Genomic DNA, 21,835 nt, shown 5'->3' with positions numbered 1-21,835 from the left:
CTGTAAAATCATTTTTGCCAACTGCTGCATGACAAAAATGAGCAGTAAGGGAGTGTCCGGCAAAGTGGCCACGGGGGTTATGGCATGACGCGGGACTTGCTTTAGCTTATTCTCCCTGGAGGGCCCCGTCACGCAGTGAAACCTAACCTGCTTGCAGTGCCGTTCCCCAGTGTTATAACAATGTTAGTGGATTTTGGTTATTCTGATGTAAAGTAAATGACCAGTTTGTGTATTTGTTGTGGCGAGGGAACGTTACTTATGCCTCTTTAATGAAATTTTGTTGAAACTGTCATATCTGACTCCATAAGCTATTGAAAATTCGGTCCCGCTATTAGAGAGTGTACAAATTTTGTATAATGGCATCATTGTGGTCAAAGCGGCCATCACGGAGGTTAGTTCTGTCCACTTCATGCAGGGGCCGAAATATATATATCAACAAAAGGTTTTGCTTCACCCCGGTTGCCAGAACTCTTGAAGACAGACAATGACTGTGGATATTGTATCACAGACACAGTCCCTTTGACTGTTCGCAGATGTCACAAAACCCGTCCAAAGATGTAAACAACCATGCATGAGCAGCGCCTATTAGACGGAGAGGGTCCGGCAGACGATCAGTTCCTCTCATTCCACCAGGAAGGAGGTATACGGCTCGTGTTGTCTGTAGTTCATCCATGCCTAGATGGTCAACACCGCGGTTCGATCGCGTCCGCATTGTTACTTTGTGCCAGGAAGGGCTCTCAGCAAGGGAAGTGTCCAGGCGTCTCGGAGTGAACCAAAGCGATGTTGTTCGGACACGGAGGAGATACAGAGACATAGGAACTGTCGATGACATGCCTCGCTCAGGCCGCCCAAGGGCCTGATAGCAACGCTGCCATGTTGAATAATGCTTTTAGTGCAGCCACAGGACGTCGTGTTACGACTCAAACTGTGCGCATTAGGCTGCATGATGCGCAACTTCACTCCCGACGTCCATGGCGAACTTCATCTTCGCAACCACAACACCACGCAGCGCGGTACAAATGGGCCCAACAACATGCCGAATGGACCACTCAGGATTGGCATCATGTTCTATTCACAGATGAGTGTCGCATATTACTTCAACCAGACAATCGTCGGAGACGTGTTTGGAGGCAACCCAGTCAGGCTGAACGCCTTAGACACACTGTCCAGCGAGTACAGCAAAGTGGAAATTCCCTGCTGTTTAGGGGTGGCATTATGTGGGGCCGAGGTACTCCGCTGGTGGTCATGGAAGGCGCAGTAAAGGCTGTATGATACGTGAAAGCCATCCTCCGACCGATAGTGCAACCATGTCGGCAGCATACTGGAGAGGTATTCGTTTTCATGGACGACAATTCGTGCCCCCATCGTGCCTATCGTGTGACTGACTTCTTTCAGGATAATGACATCGCTCGACTAGAGTGGTCAGCATGTTCTCCAGACATGAACCCTATCGAACATGCCTGGGATAGATTAAAAAGGATTGTGTATGGATGCCGTCACGCACCAACCATTCTGATGGATCTACGCCGAATCGTCGTTGAGGAACAGGACAATCTGGACCAACAGTGCCTTAATGAACTTGTGGATAGTATGCATCAATGCAAGAAGACGTGATACTGGTTATTAGACGTACCGGCGTGTACAGCGATCTGGACCACGACCCCTGAAGGTCTCGCTGTATGGTGGTACAACATGCAATGTGTGATTTTCAGGAGCAATAAAAAGGGAAGAAATGATGTTTATGTTGATCTCAATTCCAGTTTTCTATACAGGTTCCCGAACTCTCGGAATGCAAAACTTTTTATGATATATACATTTATATATTAAACAGTCTTTATCCCTTATTTTTAAGTTTGAAAGTAAGTGGGCATTTTGCCACCTTGTGAAAGTTGAACTGTTAAAAGTACTTAATGTGATCCTGAGGTAATTACAGTAGTCAGTAGTATACTTAAGCAGTTGAAAATTGGAATCACTCATCTCTATGCACTTCCGTCTCTTGTTACTCAGCTTAAAAAGTGGGAATGCCTTAGCCTGTTACTTTGCTCAGCCCTCCGTCAGATGAGTTTACGCGAATGCGTGAGTGAATTAATCTCGTTCGTTATTGTTGGCGACACTTTTTTGTAACGAAGTGAATTCGACACGTTGATTGGATGCAAGCCATTGTGATCAGCGTTGATATTTAAATTGTGCCGTGCCTCTTTTCCCATGAAATTTTTAATTCTGCCGTTCCGTGTGTTTTGGTACTGATTGATATTCTCTCTCTCTCTCTCTCTCTCTCTCTCTCTGTGTGTGTGTGTGTGTGTGTGTGTTGCGGCTGTCTAAAGTTCTATAACTATGTGTCGCTTCCGCTACTTAAAATTACCTGTTAATTAACTAATTAATTCTACCAGCCAACAGTCCGATTGCCAATTACTGGATGAACAGTTTGGCCTCACCGGCCACGAGAAGCTGCTGTAATTGCGTGTTTACCCACGAACAATCAAGTTTGGTCATGCGACCGTCTTCAAGTCGCGGGTTAACATTCCATCGGATTAAAGGAAGCTTCTTTTACTTGAAATACATAATTATGATAAATTGGAGAACTACGTATTTCACATCAAGTAACGTTCCTTCAACCTATGTAATGTTAACCCGTGACTTGAAGGTGGTCGCTTGACCAAAACTATTTGTGAACAAACACACAATTATTTCAGCTTTTCCTAGCAATGCCACTCTGTAAATTCACTGAAGCTGTGCGTCACTGTTTACAGAAAACAAATTATTAATTCAGAAAGGAGGCTTCCCGTCATAAATTCTGCGACGTACCATTGTGATTTTCTAGTTTCAATGAAACTCTGATATATTTCATGTAAGTAGGTAGGCGTTGTAAATCCACAACTATTGTTGACCAGTAATTAAAAATGATTTGTGTAGATGAATTGATTATCATTGCATTTTATGTGAATACCACATTTATTGCAATGAACTGGTAGGAAAGAGGAGAAATTTTATTTCGGCTTATCTTGTTGCGGCGTCAATGTGCAGGGATAGTCAAATTACATCCAAGTATGCCAAAAAATGAGGTCGGACTTGCTATGAAATATTTTGTGAAATTCCGCGCATTTTACTACAGACTTCACTGTCATACTCATAAAACTCACAAACCTTTGCATGTAACTAGGCAAAGTCTTGAAACAGATGCATTAACAGCGTAAACTGTTCCTTACGAGTCCTCTACACTACCAAGACAATCACTAACTCAGCCACAACTGCTCACCACACATGGTGCCAACTTACTACCAAAGACAATGATGTATCTAAGATAACTTTCAAAGATATTACACTGATATTAAAATTTGAAATCTGATAATAATTTTAGGTACATTAAAAAGTACAAATTCATGTGTTATTGCAGAATATAATTTGTATTAATATCTGTAATTATTATTTTAACCAGTTAGGTTTTAACTCGATACAAGAATCCTTGGATGACTATTCTTTTCGGGATTACCGTAATTGTGTCTTTTCAATAAGTACAAGATGCTCCAATAATAAACTTGAAATATGACGCTAACGACTGAAAACTATGTGGATACAATGAGCTCCCAAGCAAAAATTGACGTATGTGAAATGTATTCCCAGCTGCACATACTAATATCCATCAGCTGTACGAGGGAATGAGGACAATGACAATTTGTTCCGGACCGGGATTCGAACCCGAATTTCCTGCTTTACGCGGGCGGTCGCCTTAACAGCTTCGGCTATCTGCGCACGACTCGCGGGCAAACCCCAACTTCTACGTGTTGTCGTTCCTGCTACACAACCTGTACTCGTAAACCTACTATATAATTCCCGTGCAAGGGAGGACGTTTTAATTTAAAGTTGCTGTCTGGTATCAGGAGATAAATACGATGTTGCAGTGCATGTATTGTTAAGAACGATGAATGTTCCTTCGGACATGCAAGCGCCTATGGCCGTTATACAGTGAATGCGAATAGGAACACCCAACAGCTGTATATGGAAATTTTGGTGTGGCCTTGAGTCATACACGGATAGCCAAAGTGGTTAAGCGACCGCTCACGTAAAGCGGGAAATGCGAGTTCTGGTACCGATCCGACACAAATTTTCGTTTTGGTCTTTCCCTTATACAGCCAATTGATACATTTCATGTACGACGTGCATTCAAGTTCTAAGGCTTCCGATTTTTTTTCTCCGGACTGGAAAGAGATAGAAACATGCGCATTGTTTTAAAATGAGGCCGCGTTCATTGTCAATACGTCCCAGAGATGGCAGCACCGTAAGGCAGATGGAATTTTACTGCCAGCGGCGAGAATGAGAACTGTTTTAAATACTTAAAATGGCGACGTTTTCCGTACATGAACAGCGTGCAATCATACGTTTTCTGAATTTGCGTGGTGTGAAACCAATTGAAATTCCTCGACAGTTGAAGGAGACATGTGGTGATGGAGTTATGGATGTGTCGAAAGTGCGTTCGTGGGTGCGACAGTTTAATGAAGGCAGAACGTCGTGTGACAACAAACCGAAACAACCTCGGGCTCGCTCAAGCCGGTCTGACGACACGATCGAGAAAGTGGAGAGAATTGTTTTGGGGGATCACCGAATGACTGTTGAACAGATCGCCTCCAGAGTTGGCTTTTCTGTGGGTTCTGTGCACACAATCCTGCATGACGACCTGAAAACGCGAGAAGTGTCATCCAGGTGGGTGCCACGAATGCTGACGGATGACCACATGGCTGCCTGTGTGGCATGTTGCCAAGCAATGTTGACGCGCAACGACAGCATGAATGGGACTTACGTTTCGTCGGTTGTGACAATGGATGAGACGTGGATGTCATTTTTCAATCCAGAAACAAAGCGCCAGTCAGCTCAATGGAAGCACACAGATTCACCGCCACCAAAAAAATTTCGGGTAACCGCCAGTGCTGAAAAAATAATGGTGTCCATGTTGTGGGACAGCGAGGGCGTAATCCTTACCCATTGCGTTCCAACGTGCACTACGGTAACAGGTGCATCCTACGAAAATGTTTCGAAGAACAAATTCCTTCCTGCACTGTAACAAAAACGTCCGGGAAGGGCTGCGCGTGTGCTGTTTCACCAAGACAACGCACCCGCACATCGAGCTAACGTTACGCAACAGTTTCTTGGTGATAACAACTTTGAAGTGATTCCTCATGCTCCCTACTCACCTGACCTGGCTCCTAGTGACTTTTGGCTTTTTCCAACAATGAAAGACACTCTCCGTGGCCGCACATTCACCATCCGTGCTGCTATTGCCTCAACGATTTTCCAGTGGTCAAAACAGACTCCTAAAGAAGCCTTCGCCGCTGCCATGGAATCATGGCGTCAGCGTTGTGAAAAATGTGTACGTCTGCAGGGCGATTACGTCGAGAAGTAACGCCAGTTTCATCGATTTCGGGTGAGTAGTTAATTAGAAAAAAAAATCGGAGGCCTTAGAACTTGAATGCACCTCGTATTTCGTAACTGCTTTAGTCACCGCAGTGTGAAAGCGGGTATCGATGGATGCAGTAAGGATCACAAGACATAACCCTTGTGTCGTTACAGGTTAGAGCAGAGTGTCGTTGGTCGCTTACCTGGGTGAAGGTGGTCCTGTGGCGACGTCGCGCGGGCGTGGGGCAGGAGGCGGTGGTAGGCGTGTGGCCGGCGTGCGGGGGCGGCGCGGGCGACGGTCCGCCCCCAGAGCCGCCCCCCAGCAGCGCCGCGGTCGCCGGCTCCGGCTTGAGCTTCTTGAAGGCGCCCTCGGCTCCTGCAGCACACAGTGGCCACCGGCCGTCTGCAGAGGGCGGGCGCTCAGCGCTCACCGCCAACGGATCTCTCAATGGTGGAGGGGCGCGAGCGAGCCACTGGCTGAGGTCTGCTGCCAGACGGAATGTTGGGACTCAGCAGGAGCGAAAGGTAGCAGCGAGGTGGCTCTGCGTGAGCAGGGGGGGGGGGGGGGTCAAGCACAGTGGAGCATGGGTACAAGGCCGTCGAGCCACTGACTGAGGTCTGCTGCCAGACGGAATGTTGGGAGTCTGCAGGAGCGAAAGGTAGCAGCGAGGTGGCTCTGCGTGAGCATGGGGGAGGGGGGGGGGGGAGGGGGGGGAGGTCAAGCACAGTGGAGCATGGGTACAAGGGGAGCTGGGATCGTCATGGTCACATGTCATGTTAGGAGTCTGTGGACCAATCGTAGCAGCCAAGTGGTTCTATTTGGAGTATGAGGGAGGTCAGTGTCATCGAAGGTCTAGGAGATGTCTTATTCCAAAGGGAGCGTTGGGATTCTACAGGGACCAAGGCTAGCAGCTACTCTCCTATTGTAGAGTGAGAGTGGTACATGGCCCACGAAGGAGGCTAGGCTCCTTATGGATCTGATGGATCAATAGTGCCAAAGGGGATGCTGAAATGTTGGGAGCTTTGAGTGACTTACGCTAGCAGCATTGTAGCCCTACTGGAGAGTGATTCTCTAGCAGTGCAGGGGCAAGAATAGGGCTAAGATTCTCGTGGATCCGAATGATGGGAGTTTTGAGTGACTAAGGCTAGCAGCATTGTAGCCCTACTGGAGAGGGATTCTGTAGTAGTGCAGGGTTAAGAATAGGGCTAAGATTCTCGTGGATCCGAATTATGTTTACTGCCAAAGAGAATTTTGAAATTTTTGGATTTCTGAACATGGTAGTCCTATGGCAGAGTGCCTCTACACCAGTACAGGAACATGAGGAAGGCCAAGCTCCTCACAGGTCTGATGTACAAAAGGAGTCTTGGAAGTCTGCAGTTAACGAGACTAGCTATAAGAGAGTCCTAGAAGAAAGTACTTATACACTAGTGTAGGGGCATGAGAAGGCCAGGATCAACATGGGTCTAATTGCTGGAGATATAGGGAACGTTGGGCATTTCAATGGACTTGAACTAGCGCAGTGGTCGCTGTACAGGAAAAGTCTCTGTAATAACGTAGAGGTACAACAGAGGCTAGGACCAACATGGATCAGGGGTCCAGAATGGAACATCAGCAGTCTGTAGAAACCATGTATAGCAGTTGAGTGGTTTTAATTCAGAGAACCTCTACAACTGTAGAGAAAGACCAGGGTCATTGCTGTTCTGATGTTGAATGACAGTGGGAATGATGGAAGTTTTCAAGGAAAAAACTAGCAGTGAAGTGGCACTGGAGAATGCCTCTATAAAGGTATAGGGGCACAAAGGAAGGTATGGACTCAACTGAGTAGATTGATTCCTAGCAGTAAAGGAAATATTGCAGGTCTGCATGGATCAAGGCTAGCAGCATGGTAGGTCTACTGAAGAGTACATGTACAATGGTGTGGGAGCACAGTGGAGGCTAGTGTCGTTAGAGACGAGGCTGAAGTACTGTGGCAATGGAAATGGCGAGAGTTTTCAGGGACCAATGGTCCTATTGGGGAGTAACTAAAATGGTGCAGTGGTGCAAGGGAAGCTATGGACTCCGTTTAACTCATTGATGTCTACTGCCAAAGGGAATGTTTGGACGATGGTTAGCAGCAAGGTAGTACTGGAGAGTGCCTCAACAGTGGTACAGAGGAGTCCGCAGCTCGTGGTCGTGCGGTAGCGTTCTCGCTTCCCGCGCCCGGGTTCCCGGGTTCGATTCCCGGCGGGGTTAGGGATTTTCTCTGCCTCGTGATGACTGGGTGTTGTGTGATGTCCTTAGGTTAGTTATGTTTAAGTAGTTCTAAGTTCTAGGGGACTGATGACCATAGATGTTAAGTCCCATAGTGCTCAGAGCCATTTGATCCATTTGGTACAGACGAGTAAGGAAGACTAAGAGACTCATGGACTGGATTGCTCTATAGTACAAAAAGGTATGTTGGGAATCTGAAAGCAGCTTTACCTACTGAGGTGATGCTGTGCGATGGTGCACAGTCATAAAGGAGGATTGGGTCATGACAGAGTAAGGGTGGGGGGTAGCGTATGACAAGTATTTTTGTAGTGAAACGCATACTGATACAATGCGACAATGGAAAAACACAATGCGGCAGTTGAAAGACACAATTTAATGTTGGAAGCTACGCTCAGAAAAAATATGAGTAGCTCAAAAAACTGAACGTTGGAAGTCTGCAGTGGTCAGGACTAGCTCACAAGCTTTTTCTGCTAGAATTTAACTCACAGCATTCGAATTCATTTCATTATGTCAATAATGATTTAAGAAGTTACTGTTTTTATTTAAGACATAGATCATCCCAATCAAAACTCAGAAATCACAGTAGGCAGTTAAATAATTCTCTGAGGGACGCCACATGGGATAAAATACACTGGGTGTTCCACAGGAATCGATCATGGGACCGCTACTGTTCCCGAACTATGTTAAAAATCATTCATTTTTACAAAGATCATTCATTTTTTCAAATGATACATGTGTGACGGTCAAGGCAAGTACATATGCACCAGCGTATGCAATAGTAAATTATGTCTGTGTAAAAGCTCTTAATTAATAGTTCTGGATTACCGTATGAAAAACTACACCTCAGCCCGATTTGTGCTTTAAAAATTCCTCATGCCGAATTAACATACAACAACAATAATAGATAATAAACAACACAGAAGTTTTAAATTGTAAGATATGCACGTTGCTATAAACATAAACTGAAGAATTGTGTAGGTGAAGGTGGGGTACAGTGTAACATGGAGCACAGAGTAACATTTGGATTTGAGTTATTTATCACTCTAGCAGCCTTGTATTTAACCTATTTGCAAATGTCATCTGTTACCCTATTTGGCCAGTGTACTATGGAAGTGATTAACATTCGTATTTGATACGTAGTGAAGAAAATGTGTTTTGAGGTATGTGAAGTAAATTTTTATCATAATACAAAATTTTTTTCTTTTATTTACAGTAATGAACAATTGCCGTAATTCTGAGACCTATGATCATAGTCATATAGTATTGTATCATACCGTAATAAACTTCAAAATGAGAACCAAGAAGAAGTCTTGAGGGCAGCTGTGCTAGGTGATCATGTTTTAACACGGTTTCCTGGCAAGAATCCATTTCACTGTATCGGGTAGGTGATCACGGATAGGGATGATATCTATGAAGTGACATTTTTCCGTAGGGGAGCCGAAAGTGCAAATGCATTTGTGCATCTTCATATAACTTATACAACATACGTGTAAAGAAAAAGTATGATAATGATTTTACCAAAACCTCTTATCTTGGGGAAAACCAGAAGGGAGAATGGATATTTGAATTATGATGCCAGTCTGAAAAGTTTTAATATTCGACGAATACTGTAAAAAAGTTGAATTTATTTTGAAAGAATCTAAATATTAATTTTATCGAGCATTTAATTGCAGCTTGTACTCTGAAGCACTCGAATAATACAAATTATGCCAATGTAGTTTTTTTTATACCTGTTACACTGTATGCCAGTACGTGTTACACTCTGCCCCGCTCTGGCTTAAAAGGAACAATGTCTTCACAAATACATTTTCCAAAATTGGAGAAAATAACTTTTCTGTTACACTGTGTCCCCCTTTCCCCTACAGTAGACCCGATGAAGCATATAAATGAATTACTTATGTCCTATGAATAAATCATACTTTGGGACATGGAAATCAGCAGGTTTACAAACTTTGTTCATTTTTACACATTGAAAGTAATTAGGTCATGTACTAGTCACGTAGATAACACATGCGACTATTTGTAACAGCAGGTGATGCGCATCAGTCAATATCCCCAAAACTTCTTGTTTCTATGGGACTTGGTCGTGAACCCAGTTCTTTAAAAAAATCGAACTCCCACACAAACTTGTGAGTACTCTACAAATGAGTGTTAATGTTTTAAATATTTGACGTTATCCATGTACGTGAAAAAAAGTTTATAAAAAGTTTGAAATTATTTGTTAAATTTTTTGGAAGTTGCTAAGATCCCTCATTATGAAACACTTGATGTTTATACGCTGGATAAATTGCGCTCCATTTTAAGAAAAAGCTAGTTTTTCACGCAGCTCAATGTTTATGACGTCGTATCTCCTGAAAATGTGTCATACAATGATATAATTTAGCCTGTACATTCAGAGGCACATGTGGATACAGTCTGCAAAATGTGTTGTGAATAGATTTAGTAGTACAGAAGTAATAACTTAAAATGTCACGCGTAATGCTGAAGAATTACTGCATGAACAGCAAAAGTGTAATAAATGATAATTATTTTTCCTTTGATCATTTTGAGGGGGTGGGTTTATCAGTAGGATAAAGTTTCTGTATGGTTTAACACGTATAAAGTTTGATGGAAGTTGGTAAGTGCCCTCTTCTCAGATACTGGGTGAATAAAGTCCGGGTGATTTGCGAGCCGTCAGTTAGGCTGCCTCAAGATATCTACACAGTTTCTAACTGTGTTCGTTGTCTTCCTGTGTGAAGCACTCAACGTTAGATTATATCAGGTGATGAATAGATTATGACAGCATCACAAATTTTTAAATTCGGTCAACATTTATAATAAATATTGAGATTAAATAACCGTGAACGATTAACTGTATTAGTCGGTTAGTAATAAATATTAGTGCAGTCAATTGGGTATTTCATACTCGAAGACATTTGTGAATTATTTTCCAAGCAGAGTTCATCTTCATGTACGTCTACATCTACATGGTTTCTGTGCAATCCAGAATTAAGTGGCCTTCAGAGGATTCACCAAACCATCTTCAAGCCATTTTTTCCATTCGCCGATTTCCACCAATCACAAGCAATAATGAAAACACCAGTCTAAACGCCGGGTTTCCACCAATCATAAGAAATAATAAAAACACCAATAAAGAGCTTCTAACATCCCTCCTCTTCATCCTTAACAGCCTATCAGAATTAGATAACAGCGTCGCGTGCAGGTATATAAGAAACAAAGTTCTCTTAATAGTAAACAAAAAGACCCTGAAAAAGTCCACTTGCAGCAGTGACTAAACCGCTGGTAGTTTTACATATTGACAATGCGGTCATAAGCCCAGAAAAATTTTATTGACTATGACAATGGCCGCGGAAGCCTACGTTTATATTTATCTACTGTTCCAATCTCGAACAGAGGGCTGGAAAAACGAACTCTTAAATCTTTCCGTGCGAACCATGATTTATCATATTTTTTATGATGATAATTTCTCTCTGTGTAGCTGGGCACCAAAAAAATATTTTCACAATCGGAAGAGAAAGTTGGTGATTCAAATATGAGTAGCAACTAAAAACGCTTTTGCTACCCCCCAACGCGCTTATCATATTCCGTGATACTCTCCCTCCCTTTTCGTAATTACACATAACGAGTCACCGTTCTTTGAAACTGTTTGATGTCGTCCTTCAATTCTCACTGGTAACAATCTCATACGAGCGCAGCAATACTCCAGAAGAGAACGGACACGAGTAGTGTAGGCGATCTCTTTAGTAGACCTCCCGCATTTTCTGAATGTTCTGCCAATTAATGAAAGTCTTTGGTTTGCTTTCCCCACAATATTATCTGTGTAATCCTCCCAATTCAAGAAATTCGTAATTGTAATCCGTCAGTACTTACTTGAATTTACAGCCTTTACATTTGTGTGATTTATCGTGTAACGGAAATTTAGCAGGTTCTTTTTACTACTCGTGTGTACGATCTCACGTTTCTCGTTATGTAGAGTCAACTGCAACTTTTTGTACCATATAGATATCTTGTCTGAATCATTTTGCAATTGGTTCTGATCATCTGATGACTTTACGAGATGGCAAATGACAGCATCAATCTAAGAGCGCTTCTCTGATTGTCTCCTAAATCGTTTATAGAGATCACAAGCACTTTCTTGGGGAGCGTCCCATATTACGAGCGTTGTCCAGAAAGTAAGCTCCGATCGTTCGCGAAATGGAAACCACAGTGAAAACCGGAAACGTTTTATTTGCAACAGTTAGGTACACCTTCCACGTACCTCTCTACATAGTCACCCCTCCAACTTCGAGTTTTGTCGTGGTGTTGTATCAACTTTCCAATATCCTCGTCATAGAAAGCAGCCGCCTGCACTTTCGGCCAGCTATCTGCACTGGTCTGCAGCTCATTGTCTGAAGAAATACTTTGTCTTCATAGCCAGCGGTCTTGTGAGCAGAGATGAGACTCAGGGGGAGCCAATTACGGATTGCATTGTAGGTGACCAAACACTTCTTATCGGGTACGCTGCAGGAGCGTCTTCATTGCCCCTGCAGTGTGCGGCCGAGAATTGGCATGAAGAAGCCATTGCTCGGCAGTTGTATTATGTGGGCTGCATGACACAGGCGAAATCTCTAACCAGACCCTCTTAACTGGCGGGTGATGCTATTCCCTACGCACCTTTACGTGCTCACTGTTCACTCAAAACCGAAAAGAGCGACGCGACACGATCGACGGGCATACTAGAGACACTGACCAACACATCTGTGTAAAGCTTTACCGGGTTTTCCCAGTGGTCTCCATTTCGCAACCGATCGCAACTGACTTTCTGGACAACCGTCGTATTTCTGTTTTAATCGATGACTTTCCGTCCATTATCACTAACTGTGACATTTCTTACATTCGCACAACTGAGGCGATACTCCAGAGCTACGCAATTTGATTAGAAGTCGCTTTTCAGAAACGGTGTCAAAGCCTTCTAGAAATCTGAAAATATGGAATTTATTTGACATATCCTGCTGATAGCACTCATTACTTCGTGAGAATAAAGGGGCTCTGGAGTTTTACAAGAACGATATTTTCTTTACTTTGTGCTGGTTGTTTTTCCACAGATGGTTTTACTCGAGGTAGTTCATAAAATTCGAACATAGTATATGTTCCAAAATCCTACAACAAATGGACGTCAATGATACGGACCTGTCATTCATTACATTACTCGTGTTTCGTTTTTTGAGTGTTGGCGCGACCTGTGCAACGATCCAGTTTTAAATACGGATACACAAGCTGCGATATTGTCACGAACAAAACAGTGACCCGTATATTCATTAAGTTTCCTTTAATTTACATCTACGGTCACAAACTTTTTGTTAACAGATTACCGGTTTCGGTCTATAATGACCATCATCAGATTTGCAGCAAAAATGGGAAAAAACAAAAATACACTTGCAGATTGTTTACAGCTTAAAAACAATAAATATACTATAATGAAAAATTCTACTGACATGTATGTGCGTTTGTGCGCTTTAAGTATGAAGAGGCATACCTGTTTTATAAAAACAAAGTCCTAATGTACTGCAGCCATAGTAGCATCGTCAAATGTTAAATGCAAAATCAGCACCAGCATGGTCAGATACATATAAATAACATCATATGCACGAGTCATGTAGTCAGTGGCACTAATGTTCAAAACAAGCTGCCGTACAGTAGCCACAAGAGGTTTGTGTTATAAGTTCACCAGATGTCGCTGATGTAGGCATACACTAGCTTTCAATGATTAATTGAACAGCGTAAAATAAAGAGGGATACAATAGTTGAAGTCTGTAATGAGCTTATAAGGTATAAAATGCACTACAGTAATAATTAACAAAGCGTTTGTGACCATAGACGTAAATTAAAGGAAACATTAAATACGGATATTTCGACTAGCGTGCGGTTGTAGGTGATTGATAAGCATGGCGCAATTGTACTGAGGACTTTGTGAAGTCTAGAAGGGCGTTTGCAGCGCATTAGCGTGATAACTCGTTGGTGACTACTTTCTTCAATTGTGTGCTTCTGTTTAGACCGTTAGATGTCCTATTACGCATCCTTGGAACATGCCTGATGTTACTTTAAAGTCTGATGAACATTCGTCGTCCAGCATAATGTAGGCGAGACTCATAAATTAATGATGTTAACAGATGACCATCTCTTTTTCTCTCCTTGTATTAATTAACAGAAATGCCTTGTCGTATTGTACCAAGTTGTACAATTTTTTGTTTTATTTCTTGGAGGAGGTTTGCGAAAGTACACGGCACTTAGATGGTCTACTCATAATACTGCGACCACCTGTCAGAAACCAGTATAGTCACATTTTAAAGTTAGAACTGCCGTGACACACGCAGCACGAGACTGCATGAGGTAGCGACAATGGTATGGAGCCATGGCGCCTACAGTGCTGTTGTGGCCAACTGCGGTAGTTTCTCGGATGAGGATCCATGGTGCGAACAGGCTGCTCGACGTGGTCCCGTATTTTCTCGACAGGGTTTTAATCCAGGGAGTTTGGTGGTCAGAGGAGTACGGTGAATTCATGCTGGTGCTCTTCATAACGCGCTCGTACACTGCGAGGTTGTGGCACGTTGCGTTGTCATGCTGGTAGATGCCGTCGCACATATAAAAAAAAAATGCATGTAAGGGTGGATATCGTCCTCAAGGATAGACGCATAGTTGTATTGATCCCTTGTGTCTTTCAGAATGACAGGATCACCCAGTGAATGCACCAAAAGTCGGCCGCGGTGGCCGAGCGGTTATAGGCGCTACTGTCTGGAACCGCGCGACCTCTACGGTCGCAGGTTCGAATCCTGCCTCAGGCATTGGTATGTGTGATGTCCTTAGGTTATTTAGATTTAAGTAGTTCTAAGTTGTAGGGGACTGATGACCTCAGAAGTTAAATCGCATAGCGCTCAGAGCGATTTGAACCATTTGAATGCACCAAAACAGTTCCCAGATCATGAAGCTCCCTCTTCTCAAATGGACCCCTCCAACGGGATCTGTCCGATGGAGCATAAAACGGGAGTCGTCTGAAAAGGCCACCTGTCGCCAGTCAGTGGAGGTCTAACTGCGGTACTTTCGTGGAAATTCCAGCCTCCGTTGCCAGTTAGCAGCAGTGAGCACGGAGCATGAACCAGGCCCGTACGCAGCGATGTTCTCTGAGCGGAGGTAGTGTCAGTTGCTCGTTGGGTCCCGTGGGTGCTCACATTCTCCACAGTTGTGGGTCTATTCGCCTGTACTCAAATCCGAAGCCGTAGTTCACCTGGCTGAGTTAGAAGGAGGGGACCAAACAGCGAGGTCATCGGTTCCAGCCGATTGGGGAGGGACCAGTATCAGATGCAGAGCGATTTAGAAAAGATTGCTGTATGGTGTGGCAGGTGGCAGTTGACGCTAAATAACGAAAAGTGTCAGGTGATCCACATGAGTTCCAAAAGAAATCCGTTGGAATTCGATTACTCGATAAATAGTACAATTCTCAAGGCTGTCAATTCAACTAAGTACCTGGGTGTTAAAATTACGGACAACTTCAGTTGAAAAGACCACATAGATAATATGGTGGGGAAGGCGAGCCGAAGGTTGCGTTTCATGGGCAGGACACTTAGAAGATGCAACAAGTCCACTACAGAGATAGCTTACACTACACTCGTTCGTCCTCTGTTAGAATATTGCTCCGCGGTGTGGGATCCTTACCAGGTGGGATTGACGGAGGGCATCGAAAGGGTGCAAAAAAGGGCAGCTCGTTTTGTATTATCACGTAATAGGGGAGAGAGTGTGGCAGATATGATATGCGAGTTGGGATGGAAGTCATTAAAGCAAAGATGTTTTTCGTCGCGGCGAGATCTATTTACGAAATTTCAGTCACCAACTTTCTCTTCCGAATGCGAAAATATTTTGTTGAGCCCAACCTACATAGGTAGGAATGATCATCAAAATAAAATAAGAGAAATCAGAGCTCGAACAGAAAGGTTTTGATGTTCGTTTTTCCCGCGCGCTGTTCGGGAGTGGAATGGTAGGGAGATAGTACGATTGTGGTTCGATAAGCCCACTGCCAAGCGCTTAAATGTGAATTGCAGAGTAATCATGTAGATGTAGAGGTAGATGTAGAAGTCGGCCGTGCCGTTGCGAAGGAACCATCCGAGCATTTGCCTGAAGTGATGTTAGGGAAATCAGGACGGCCTAACGGAGGTTTCAACCGTCGTTCTCCCGAATGGCATTTATAGTAGACGTGGCTGTCCGTACTCCTCCGCCCGCATCTCGTGGTCGTGCGGTAGCGTTCTCGCTTCCCACGCCCGGGTTCCCGGGTTCGATTCCCGGCGGGGTCAGGGATTTTCTCTGCCTCGTGATGGCTGGGTGTTGTGTGATGCCCTTAGGTTAGTTAGGTTTAAGTAGTTCTAAGTTCTAGGGGACTGATGACCGTAGATGTTAAGTCCCATAGTGCTCAGAGCCATTTGAACCATTTCGTACTCCTCCATGAACAGGTTTCGGTTTTCACGTAGTAGTTCTCCCTCCATACCTTTCTGCTTTTGGAAATTTTTACACACATATTTATAAGTACTGAGTGATGCACAGCGTTGTAACATAAGAAAGACTTTTGTTTGTACAGGGTGGTCCAAAAGCCCGGAAACACCCCCATAAAATTCAAATGGAGTAGCAAACAAGGAAATAGAGTCCCTACACACGAGGAACGGGAAGGGGCAAACTTTATAGGCTATAATCAAAATATCCACGGGTATGCTGCCGGTCTACAGTGTCCAACGGGCACAATATTTCGGCGATCATACATGTCGCCATCATCTGGTGAACTGACGGACTGAGCTCCTGTGAACGTGCCGGCACGGAGATCCGTACGCTATGGCTGCTCAGAGGGAACTCGGTTCGGTCGCGGCGGCGGCCGATTTAAATACCCTCCGCCCGCGGCGTGCTCCCTCCGCCGTCCGCGACCCGCGCCACGGTCGCGTGGCGGGACAGATTGCGACGGCGTCTGAGATGACGTCGGTGTGACGGCTCTGTCCGCCGTGGTCGTCACAACTATACGTTTGCTCGATTTACTCTTGATTAACCCGCTCGCTGGTTCCCAAGCCTTGCTAAGATTATAGCCACAGTCACGGTTTATGAAGTCGTCATTGGTGCGAATTTCGATGGCCTCTCTAACAACGCTATCCCAGTATCTCGACGTCTGTACCAGAATCCTCGTGCGGTCATACTCCATGGCGTGATTTTCCGACAAACAATGTTCAGCGACCGCCGACTTGCTCGGATACATCAGTCGAGTGTGCCTCTGGTGTTCACGGCATCGATCCTCGACGGTACGCCTCGTCTGACCAATATACGACTTGCCACATTGACACGGAATCAGGTACACGCCGGCCTTCCTCAAACCGAGGTCATCTTTGGCGCTCCCCACCAGTACACGAGTTCTATTTGGACAAAACACAGTTCCGACCCGGTGTTTCTTCAAAATGCGGGCGATATTCCCCGAGAGTGCGCCTGTGTATGGAATAAATGCAGTGCCTACCTCCTCCCTCGTGACTTCATCCATCTCAACAGGTTGTGCTGCAGTGGTTGGGCGGAGAGCACGTTGAATCTGCCACTCTGAGTACCCATTTTTTCGAAATACAGTTCTCAGATGTTCCAATTCCTGGGGTAGACTCTCTGCGTCAGAGATAGTGCGCGCCCTATGTACTAGAGTTTTAAGTACCCCATTCCTCTGTGAAGGGTGGTGGCAGCTGTCTGCGTGCAAATACAGATCAGTGTGCGTAGTCTTCCGATACACCCCATGACCTAGGGTGCCGTCAGCCCTTCTCTTGACCAAGACGTCAAGGAAAGGTAATTTACCCTCCGTTTCAGTCTCCATAGTGAATTTGATGTTGGGGTGTATGGAGTAGATGTGTAAGGAACTCAAGGAGTTTATCCATACCATGTGGCCAGATGACGAACGTGTCGTCCACGTAACGGAAAAAGCAAGTAGGTTTCCATACGGCTGACGACAGGGCTTCCTCCTCGAAGTTCTCCATGTACAAATTCGCTACCACCGGTGAGAGTGGGCTACCCATGGCGACTCCCTCCGTTTGTTCGTAGTATTCTCCATTAAAAAGAAAATACGTGGAAGTCAAGACATGCCATCACTTTTTATGAGTCGACCGTTTTGGAAGCATCAATCCAGTGCGGATTTGTGTCGGACCAGTATCTGTGATTCTGCTTGTTCACTTCACCATTGATGAAGAAATTGGCTTCATCACTGAACAGCACCTGATAGGGGAAACGTGGGTTTATCTGCAGCTGCTGTGTCACCCATTCTGCTAACTGTGCCCGACGGTCTGGGTCATCCTCGTTCAGGTGTTGGAGCAGCTGAGTTTTGTACGGGTGCCATTTGTGCTGCGATAAAATTCGCAGTGTGGAGGTACGGCTAACCCCACATTCTTGTGACAGGCGTCGAGTACTCCGTTGCGGACTCTTACTAAATGGTGCCAACACGCTCACTGTTGTTGCTTCATCGGTGGCGGATTTTGGTCTTCCAACCTTAGGTTTATCTGCGACAGAAACTGTTGCTAGGAAATTGGGCAAAAGCTTGGCAACTGCGCTGTGAGTGATGGGCTGTCTGGTTGGGTGACGACTGTTGAAATCCTCAGCAATGACCTGTGTGCTTCTTTCTCCTGATATCAAGATAAATCCAATGCGTTCTTCATGTGTTAAGGACATTTTGTAGCCTGTAAATAAGGAAACAATGATTAAAAGGTCAGCATGAGTAAATGATACCTAACAGTTAAACACATGGGATAGTCACTTTACACCGTTTCAGACTCCATTTTATTACTTCTCAGTACGTAATACTCACGCTGCCGAGCGTCCTACTGCTGCCGCAAGTAATTGGCTATAACCCGAGAATGAACAAAGCTATGTTTGAAATAACAACGGCATTGTTTTTCTGGTGAAATTCCCTATATGTTTCATATGTCACATGACCACATTCCCATTTGAAATGTTGAAGTTGAATCCAAGATGGCGGCTTTCAAGATGGCCGCCATGTTGGTGGAATAGCCTATAAAGTTTCCCCCTTCCCGGTCCTCGTGTGTAGGAACTCTGTTTCCGTGTTTGCTACTCCATTTGGATTTTATCAGGGTGTTCATACTTTTGGACCACCCTGTACTTAAATCGTGGGTGAAGGAGCATATCTGTTCAATAGGTTGCGTATCCTGCTCTAAGATAAATAGCATACGTTGTAATTTATTCATATGCGAATACGTTCGTGCCATTCGCAAATATGTGGCTTGAAAAATCATGGCCGGCTTGAGAGTGTTTGGATAGTTACTGTAAAGTTCCAGTTACTTTTCTGTTTATTGAATTTTTTTTATGGTGCCGGGAGTTGTTGCATGTCGAATACTACGATGACGCGCGATGAGTTTCCAATTGATGACCGAACTTTTTTCTTTGATTATTGACTTCTACTCCGTCCGAACAGGCCTTGGAAGGCCCAACGTTACCGACCGGCCGCCGTGTCATCCTCGGCCCACAGGCGTCACTGGATGCGGATATGGAGGGACATGTGGTCAGCACACCGCTCTCCCGACCGTATGTCAGTTTCCGAGACCGAAGCCGCTGCTTCTCAATCGAATAGCTCCTCAGTTTGCCTCACAAGGGCTGAGTGCACCCCGCTTGCCAACAGCGCTCGGCAGACCGGACGGTCACCCATCCAATTGCTAGCCCAGCCCGAGAGCGCTTTACTTCGGTGATCTGACGGGAACCTGTGTTACCACTGCAGCAAGGGTGAAAAGTGCCACAGAGCCAATGTCTCATTACGTAGGCGGTACAAACGATGATCAACAGCTTTGTCTGAGGACATTTAGAACAAACAGCAGCCTGTAGCTGGAAAGGTAGAGAACGAGGATTGGGAGTGGTAACTGCCAATGAGAACCCACCTCGTTCGGTCGTCGTTCATGACTGTCATCTAAGGCCCGTGGTGCATGACTGTTGCCTCGGCACCAATTTTAGATATCTCCCTTCAGCCGAGCACGGTATACTTTTACAACAGCGCCACTTGAACAGTTTACAAAATTTGCCGTTTCGGAAATGCTTCCATCTTTGACCAGAAATCCAACGATCGAGCCCTTTTGGACGTCACATAAAACACGCCGTTTCGCATTACGACAGCGACTGCACCACTTACCACGTCCCCACGAGAACCTTCATATATCCTCCACAGCCAGTTCTGCCACCTGCTGTCTGTGAGTGGTTATTGCACGTTGGTGCTGAACGTACGCGGTGGTCACATTAATGTGATGGGACCGTGTATAGAGGAAGCTGCATACAATAAGCTAGAGCAAATGGTTCAAATGGCTCTGAGCACTATGGGTCTTAACATCTGAGGTCATCAGTCCCCTAGAACTTAGAACTACTTAAACCTAACTAATCTAAGGACATCACACACATCCATGCCCACGGCAGGATTCGAATCTGCGGCCGTAGGGGTCGCGCGGTTCCAGACTGAAGCGCCTTTAACCGCTTGGCCACCCCGGCCGGCCTGAGAGGCATGAAATTAATTTAGAGAGATGCGCTTCAGTTGTACCAATATTTACGTAAACAAAAATAAAAGGGACCTGAAAGCGGGAATAAGGTGCCAAAGTATAACTACAAAATCTACTAGGAAGAGGAAGTGTAGTAAATGAAGAAAACACCGGCCGGCCAAGCTAGAGCAACCAATCCTTGAGTACTGATCGACTTTTCTGGAGTCTTTATTAAGTAGGCATGACGACAGACATCAGACGAATCGAGAGACATGCTGTTGGGTTCGCGGCAACACTTCGAAGAAACGCCACATTATTATTACCACATTGTGTTCGTAAACTTGTGCAGCCATTATGCTGCCTCCGTCGTATAACTTTCACAGCGATAATGAGGGGGATTACGGCACTTTCTTGGATGTTTGGTGAGGGGAGGCGGTGGTGCGGGGGGGGGGGGGGGGGGCGGGGGGGAGACTGTGAGTAATCGGTCGTAGGACTGGTTCTGGGCTCCCCGCCACAAATTCTTATCTTGGGCCAGCGCCTTCATCACAGAGTAGCACTTGCACCCAATTTCCTCAGTTATTCATTAGATATATTCCAATCTATGACTCCACCTACAGTTTTTACCCTGTAGTACTACGGAAGTTATTCCGAGATACCCATCATCATGTCCCTTCTTCTTGACAGTGTTTTCCACATTTCACTTCCTTCGCTGATTCTGCAGAGGAACTCCTCTCTGTACCTTCTCAGTCCACCAAATTTCCAACATTCTCCTGTAGCACAGAAATTTCAAATGCTTCGATTCTCTTCTGCTCTGGTTTTCTTGCAATGATTCACTTCCATACTATGCCGTGCACCACATGTACAGTCTCGGAAATTAATTCCTCAAATTAAGGCCTAGTAGACTTCTCTTGGCTAGGAATGCCCTCTTTGCCTATGCTAGCCGGTTTTTTATGTCCTCCTTGCTCTGTTTACCATGGGTTACTTTGAGGCAATGGATTTGTCTACTTCGTGACTGCCAACTCTGATGTTAAGTTTCTCGCTGTTCTCACTTCTGACACTTTTCATTACTTTCCCCTGATCGGTCTGATCCTCAAGACACAGAACATAGTTGACGATATGGTTCCAATAAGCACACAGTTCATTTTGACTTTACCAATTATCGGACAGTACGAGAGGTATGAATTCTGTAGTAGTGGTACTAATTAGGAGAAGGTACAGTGGAGGCAACATTCCCCTATGTTTGTTGACGTAGACGTGTGCGGCACACGCGGTCTCTCCAGGTGCCTCGTGGGCAGCAGCTGTGACAGTCCCAGAGGACAGACAGCACAGACCAGCTGTTCCCGGGATTAGCGCCGGCCTCCCTAATGGGCTCGGCGTCGAAACTTAGGCGCTGCCGGGGGATTAGCGGCCCCTGATCCCATCACACGGCGCCCGCACCTGGTCAGCGCTGCTCAGCCCGCCGCAGTGGTCAGTGCTAAGCCACGGCCGTCACCAGCCGTGAGCCAGGTCCGCGCTCTAACCGTGCCAACACCTGGCTGGGACACTAGTTGTCTTCACCTTTGCACGGACACTTCAACGAAGTTATGAGGTTAGCATCACATGCAGTACAGAACTGAAGACAATGCACTTCCATCTTATGCAAATCTAACGGGACTGCCGCTGGTAAAAGTCTTGAGGAAAATAAATACTGACAGCC

The 21,835-nt window shown here is 45.1% G+C and overlaps 1 protein-coding gene across 1 annotated transcript in view; it reads right to left on the bottom strand.

Moving 5' to 3' along the window:
- LOC126424590 (homeobox protein unc-42-like) overlaps window positions 1-21,835 on the bottom strand; it is a 39,770-nt gene that overhangs the window by 4,247 nt on the left and 13,688 nt on the right. Inside the window, exon 2 of the mRNA XM_050087331.1 lies at window positions 5,592-5,764. Within this exon, the coding sequence (XP_049943288.1) occupies window positions 5,592-5,764 (173 nt within the window). The remainder of the gene's footprint in view (window positions 1-5,591; window positions 5,765-21,835) is intronic.

Source organism: Schistocerca serialis, chromosome 10 (genome assembly GCF_023864345.2).
Source record: "Schistocerca serialis cubense isolate TAMUIC-IGC-003099 chromosome 10, iqSchSeri2.2, whole genome shotgun sequence".
Lineage (NCBI taxonomy): Eukaryota > Metazoa > Arthropoda > Insecta > Orthoptera > Acrididae > Schistocerca > Schistocerca serialis.
This window is presented reverse-complemented; position numbering and strand designations above follow the sequence as displayed.